The following is a 7,808-nucleotide window of genomic DNA, read 5'->3' as shown; positions in this document are numbered from 1 at the left end:
TCACTTGGATAACTTTAAAATGTCTAAAAAGAAACATATTATCACTAAATAATAACGTTGGTAAACACCGTCCTCAATCTCTAAACTAACTCATAAATATTCATTACTAAGAAAAATCGGCGAGTGGAGGTCCTTTAGCAGAAGCTATAAATGACCAGAAACTAAGAAAATTATACGATTAAATTATAACCTTCTAGTGCTTAAAATATATATGGATAAACGCTAGTTGTATTTTAGGCTTAACATACGGCATACAGTGCTAACATATGGCATACAACGTTAACATAGGTGTACATTCTTCGTTAACGGGAAGCTCGAAACAACGACGAGCCACACCTTGTCATCCTTGTGGTAACATGTTGGACCAAAGATCCATAAAATTCTTCCAATATAATAAGTAACAACTAACAAAATAACAACTATCAGATTCTAAGGTAAAAACATAACTACTATATATAGGTTCCGAAACTCACCAGAAAACATAAAAACGGTGATAAACACAGGTAACTTTGCATCTAAAGCTCCAGTCCCACGATCGGGTTTTTTCTTCCGTCTTCCAAAGGGACACTGTATTGATTGATGGAAAGTGCCTGTTTCAAGTCACCTTTAGGGTCAAATCTATTATTTTAACTGCTCCCTTGTGTATAAAAGAGAGAAAATAGTGACTTATAAGTTTTAGTGCATGTCCTATTATTAACGAAACTGACACCAGTTTTTTACACCAATAGCCAATCAGATGGGCAGGAATTTGGCTTGGTAGGGATCAACATCTGAATATTGTAGCAGAGAGATATAATATAGTTCACTATATATATTTTGATTATAGATACCTGAAATAACTTTAGTTAGGAGTTGAATGGAATACAAAGATTATAAAGTGTTATTAAAAGTCATAATATATTATATATTTATATATAATTATAGATAAAATTATTATATTTTTCTATGTCTTCTACGTCCAGTTCCTTTATTAAATCATGGTATGCTCCATGGGATTTTCGCCGCTGTATCCATGGTTGTTTCACCCACACACTGCGTTTCTTTTGCAATCGTTTTTTTCTTCTGCTTGCGTTTATTTAGTTCTCTTACCATATACAAAATGATCAAAACTTTCGAAAGTAACACTAAATCCATTTCGATTTTGTATTAAGAATATACAATATCACAATTGAATTCTAAATGATAAATAGAATAGCAAAGCAGAGAGCAGAGAAAGTATTTACACAATGGTTGACAAGGTCAATCCTTGAATACCTACAATATACAAAGATTGTCCCTAAATTGCAAGCTTATGACATTCTATTCAAAAAGTAGGTCATTAGTGACCAAGTGAAGAAATCACTGTGGGATTGCAACACTCTTCTCCTGACGTCCTATCAATCAATACAAGTCCCTTTGGAAGACGGAAGAAAAAACCCGATCGTGGGACTGGAGCTTTAAAGATACATCTTTCAAAGATGTGTTAAAAAGAAAGTTGCGGTAGAGCTAACCTTACTTGACCCCAGAGGGCGCTACGATCAATAAAACTCCTCAAACGGACAGCGCAGTGATTCCTTCTTTAATTGTGTAATTCGTTCTTTAATTGTGTGATTCTGTGTTATAGTGTGCGTGACAGTTGTGGGCCACCGTACCTAACAATATACAAATGTAATTTTTCCTTGCAATACCTGTATTTTGTTTTCGATTATAAGGTAGGAAACTTCCGGTAGGTAGGTCTAAACTGCTGCTGGCAAAAAAGGGGTAATCTCGCAAAATATCAGTTGTAGTGATAGGTCTGCTTTCGGCAACGTCTAGGTCATTGGTTTTAGCTGCAGGCATAGCAGCAAAACGTTCCATACCATGTTGATGTCCTGAGTAGTTTTAAGGTTACTGTGAAACTGACGTCAAATATATATTTGAACTTAATTGATATCAAAATGACGTCATTATATGATTATCCTGAGAAAGTCACAACTTCCGGAATATTAAAATGTAATTTGTTAATTAATCATGTTGCAAACGTTGACTAAAAAACTGTATAAATAAGCATGTGCAGATCTGAAACGGTCCTTTTTATTTGGCAATTCTGCTAAGGTGGTACCATGGTTGCTATTCTTAACCCCCGAGTATGCCTGATAGTTGCATTAGTTTCCTTTACGCTATGCAAGCTTTCTGCTTTACCAACAACATCCAGTTTAGCATCTCTACAAATACAAAGTTCCATTGACTACGAAGAGTTTAACCAACAAACATTTCAAGAGGAAAAATGTACCAAGTGTGTAAAAGAAACCGAAGGAAAACTGTTGTCGAAAGAGGAGGCAGTGCTGCTTCGCATTGAACTTTTTAAAATGAATTTACTACAGAAAATGAATCTAAAAGAACCACCAAATGTTAGTAAACTGCCACATGATTTCCCAAAATCACAACTGAGTAAATTTATGACATCTACGTGTGAGGATATCGCAGAAGACCACCCCAAAACCGACAGCAAGACAATAGAAAGGGCTACTATTTTGGCGAACAAAAGTAAGTACAAAATGCTTGATTAAAACAAGTTAAATAAAACCCGTGTTCTATTGTTATAATGTTATTGTCTGTTATCATAAATTACATTCATGTGGTAATATTTGAAAGCCCAGCTACAGGAAGGGATTCCAGATATAATATTCTTTCATTTTTCATTTTTGAATTAAAATTTGCAATGGCGAAGACTGAATTGCATGTGATGTACAGACATTCATAAAAGTTAACATTTTAACATCAAAAGGTATGAAATGCTGTAAAGCAGATATATAATACAATGTTAAATGTAATTGTGTACTACTATTAACAGAAAAGCATAAAATAACATTTTGCCAAATTATGTTTTAAAAACCATTTTCAGTAGAAAAAGTAAATTAGAGAAACTACAAATAAAACATTATTGAATACTGTATATAATTTTAAAGAATAAGATTATTTTATAAATATTTAATTCATTTTTTGCATATCATTTTTTTATATTTTTATTATATTATTATTTTTTTGTAGTTTTTATTGTTTTTGTCAATTCAACAATGTTTCTTTTGTTGCACAAAAGGAATTTGAAATTTTATTTGTTTAAAACACCTAATTTAATTATATATACATAATGTTCTGCCAGTTTATGTAGGTTTTTGTTCATACCTTATTTGTCGAAATGTGCTTGTAATAGTTTTTTTTTATCTTATGTGGGTTCATCCCACTTTTATTTCCAACTGTTCTCTTTACATATATTTTTTCACTATACACTATACATATCATTATATTAACAATGTTTGTTTAAGCATCTGTTTACATATACTTATTTAAAGAGTTTTATTTATTTGTTTACATATTATCACATTGATTACATAGCTTCCTTTTTTTATACATATTATCTGTAACACATTTTCATTAACAAGCTTATTTTTTTCTTACATAGTTGTTTTTGTTTTTTTCATCTACCATATTTTCATTTAACAATGCATATTACATTACTTAAATGTTTACTGTTAACATAATATTGTTCCCATCCTTTAACATTAATATTAATATTTTTGTTCTTTAATGTTTACAAAACTTTTATTTCCAACAGATTATCCTTTTTTTGCATCTATAATTCCTTAAATTTTCATTTAACTTTTTTTTACTTTCTTCTCTTATGTGGATTCATTCCACTTTTTTTTTTAATTTATTTTTTTTTATTTTTCCATATATTATTTTGTTTATACATACATTATCATTTAACCACATTGATTACATAGTTTCCTCTTTTTATACATATTATCTATAACACATTTCATTAACAAAGCTTAATATTTGTTTTTGTTGTTTTTTTCATCTACATGCATATTTATTTCATACAATTATAATACGTTTATGTTTAATAAATCCATCCCATGGGTTTGTCCCATTTTATTTATTTTTTTATTTATCTATGCAAACATATTTTCATTTAACAATGCATATTCTCTGTTATACTAATTACTTACTAACTTTTTACTGTTAACATTATATTTTTCTCATCCTTTAACATTGATCCTTTTGATCTTTAAATGTTTACAAAATTTATTTCCAACAGAATAGTTCATCTACCTGTTTGCCAGCCGTGATCGTCGCTTTTGTAGTTTGCTTTATTTTGTAGTAAACAATATCCCATATCAAATACAACCATTCATTCTCTCTTCATTTCTTTTTATTTCGGGATCCATATCCATAGAAATACAACAGTACATAACCTAATAAACTAATCTATGAACAAACCTACGAAAAGCTCTTACCACTTTTTAAGCAGCTTTAAGATACGATAGCTGTTTTCTATAATTACATTTTATGATTAGGTTTTCTTTTAAATTCTATGTAGCCTAATTCAGCAATGCTAATTTCCATTTCAGTTTCTTCTGATTTAATAATTGGCGCATCATCATCAAGTTTAACTTTCAATATAAAAAGAAGTACATTGCGCAGCTACAGTGAATTAGGACAGACATACGCCTGGATCTTCATAAAACCAGATGCTCTCCCAGGCGTCTCCAATATTCGAGTTTCTATGGATATTGATGGTACATTTTATTACGTTGACGGATCATATCTTCCTACATCAGGCGATTGGGTATCAGTAAAACTCACTGATCTAATGCGTCAATGGGTACGTCAACTCAACGATTCATTAGAAAGTATTACGGAAACACTTGAATATACCGTTCATATTGACGTTCCTACCAGCGCAATAGGGATTATTGAAGACGAGCGACCAATGTTAATTATTTCTGGAAGTCAACTGGTCAAGAAGAGAGTTTCCAGAAACGCATTGACCTGCTCCGGTGATTCTAGACAACAATGCTGCGTCCAATCTCTTACGGTTTCTTTCAATGACATTGGATGGGGCCATTGGATTGTCCAACCAGATTCGTTTACTGTAAACTACTGCAGAGGCCATTGTGATGACAGTAACGATGCCATATACAACAGTACACTTGCACTGATGGGGTATAACAGGCAAACTAATAGTCTGCTGGTTAACCAATGCTGTGTACCATCAGTCCTACGACCCTTAAAAGTAATTTACCTGTCTGATGTCACAAACCCTACTGGAACTCCTGTTGTCTCAGAAATGACGATGAATGATATGATAATAGATGAATGTGGTTGTATGTAATGTAATGATTATTCGGAGCATTCCAAATGTTTAATACAAATATTTTATGCAGATATGCAGGCCATGTGTGTAGATTTATTTTATATGTTAACTTATTAGAGCTATGGCAATATAAATACTAATAGGTAATATACAATTTAAATGTGTAATTAATAAAATTGTTATTACTAATTATAATTATTATTAACACATTATTATTATTATTTAACACATCTTGTTTATCCTTGCCATTTGATTCGCTGAATTTTGTAACAATTTTATTGTATTTGTTTTCACTTGAAGTGGACTTTTTGTAAACATTAATTTTGTTCAAATGTTTCGATTTAAATCCAACATAGTGTGCCGACTTGTTTGGTTATTTAAAAGTCTCCCGGGCGCATGTCATTCACTATCATAGTGATTGACGGTTAGACATGCTTCAATTTATGTTTTAATGCTATATGCCAATTATTAATTATTTATAAAATATAATACGATGTAAATCGGTTATTGAATAAAATCAGAATTGAATAATATTTTTAATCCTGACTATGTTTTTGGTTGTCACAATTTTGATCACAGTCTGACATATTTTATGAAGTTTTCACCTAAAAGTTACAGAAATACTACCGGTAGTTCATATAGTACAATGCAGTATACACAAATCCATAAATGGAAGTATAGTGCCGAGAGGTACATTATATTTATTTGTATTTATTTATTTCATAAAACCTCCAGAAAGAAAAGCAGTCTTGTACAAATCAATATAAAATGTAAACATATTTAAAATGACAATAATAATCTGTAAATGCTATATATAATTTCACACTGTCACAAATACCGTGGTCAATACAAAAATTAAAATTAAAATTATTTTTAAAATGCAACTTAACTTTCTTACAATAATTAACAGAATTAAGAACACGACGAGAAACTAGGTGGTGGTTAACCACAAAAGATAAAAATAACACGACAAACTAAGGTACCGTATTTTAATTATTAAAATATGAGTTTAATAATGAGTATAGGCTATAACGTACGAGATGCGGAATTATTAAAAATCGGGGACAAAAGATCTAACTACATTTAACACTTTGACTGCCAGAGGTTTTTCCAGTTAGAAACTGCCACCGCCAGCGTTTATAGCCCAATTCGATGTTTTTATTAAAGCTGATTGAAACTATGTATGTGATCTGATTTACATGTAATTTAGACTAAACTAATCATAAAGATTTTAGCTTTACAATGGTACCAAGAACGATTTTCAAATCGCAATATGTAAATCGTAATAGTAAAATGAAAGTAACCCACTTTTTGAGTTTTTCGTAGTTTCGCGCAAGAAAGTCGAGATATTCAAGATGTTTGGCAGTCAAGCGTTGTGTTTCCAAAAACGAAGATCTTCGTGTTTGGCAGTCAAAGTGTTAAGACTACATCTAAGACTACACTCCTTATTCAGAATGTACATATTTCTATTTGCTCCAATAAAACATTTTACAAAAAATTGGACGGAAGTATGACATTTGACCATCGACCCCATTTCTCAATATTGCATATATGATGAAACTAAAATGTCTGTAGAGACTTTGTTTTGCCCTCAAATGATAAAGGTTTCTAATTTCTAAGTTATATGAAATATGCAAATTAGGGGGTGAAATTACAGGTTCCTATATATCGAAAACAACTAAGGCTAGAGAGTTGATTTTTTCAATAACTTGTTCGGAATGTACATATTTATATTTGCTCTAATGAAACATTTTACGAAAAAATGACCAGAAATACAACAATTGACCCTCAACCCCATTTATCAATGTTTGCATACATAATGCGACTAAAATGCGACTAATATTTATATTTACTATAATGAAACATTTTACGAAAAAGTGACCGGAAGTACAACATTTGACCTTGGGCCCCATTTCTCAATGTTTGCATATACAATGTGACTAAAATGTTATCCGTGAAAAAAAACTGTGATCTCTATGGTAAAGCGTTTTCTAAGTCAATTACAGTTTTCAACAACACCGTTACTAGATAATTTGGTTCCGTTTAAGTAATTTCATTTATTGTGTATAACGTTTATGTGTAATTTTGTACAGTGTGTATAATGTTCTTATTTATTCGTTCTTTAAATTTCCGATATGTTTTATTGGACCAAATAAAATGCTGTGAGAGCAGCGCATTATTAAGAACTAGCAATTATACCCGCCCCAGGGCGGGTTTTAAAATTAGTTTAAAGCCTTCTCAGTACATAACACCCGACGCCAATACCTCCCTATAATAACCACCCCCACCCCTCTTCAATAACACCCCACACTCTTTTTCTTTAAAAACAACAATTTTCCAACCACAATTCTGGTCAATTAATAGCCTACTACCCCTAGCCTAAGCAATCCCCACTATCTTCTGAACCCCAACTCCCACACCCCATCTCCCCACCAAATCCCGTACTTTTGAAATGTAGTTTAAAACCTTCCCGGTACAATTGCGATCATTTTGCTACCCCATAATGTATGGTTACATTGCAGAAACAGAAATTTTTATAATGAAACAATGAAAGTGGGTAATTTTGGCCCCTAACTTGGATCCTAGATGATGATGTGTTTGGTAGTAGAACACAGTAACAGTAAATAACGTGTATATGTTCACACAGGAATGGATGTCTGTAACAATCTGAGACAATCCAAGTAAAGAG

The 7,808-nt window shown here is 31.6% G+C and overlaps 1 protein-coding gene across 1 annotated transcript; it reads left to right on the top strand.

Moving 5' to 3' along the window:
* The first annotated feature begins 2,081 nt into the window (after positions 1 to 2,081).
* LOC140052421 (growth/differentiation factor 8-like) lies at positions 2,082 to 5,137 on the top strand. The gene is made up of 2 exons (XM_072098032.1): positions 2,082 to 2,505; positions 4,374 to 5,137. The coding sequence occupies exons 1-2, from the start codon at positions 2,082 to 2,084 to the stop codon at positions 5,135 to 5,137; spliced, it is 1,188 nt and encodes a 395-aa protein (XP_071954133.1).
* The last annotated feature ends 2,671 nt before the right edge of the window (positions 5,138 to 7,808 follow it).

The sequence above is a fragment of the Antedon mediterranea genome, chromosome 6 (genome assembly GCF_964355755.1).
Source record: "Antedon mediterranea chromosome 6, ecAntMedi1.1, whole genome shotgun sequence".
Taxonomy (NCBI): domain Eukaryota; kingdom Metazoa; phylum Echinodermata; class Crinoidea; order Comatulida; family Antedonidae; genus Antedon; species Antedon mediterranea.
Note: the sequence above shows the minus strand (reverse complement) of the source record. Positions and strands in the feature narration are given on the sequence as shown.

Excerpts from the sequence above, each read along its gene's own strand:
- LOC140052421 (XM_072098032.1), top strand. The coding sequence starts at position 2,082 with ATGGTTGCTATTCTTAACCCCCGAGTATGCCTGATAGTTGCATTAGTT. Across the intron at positions 2,506-4,373 it reads TACTATTTTGGCGAACAAAA|TTTCTTCTGATTTAATAATT; the intron begins GTAAGTACAAAA and ends TTTCCATTTCAG.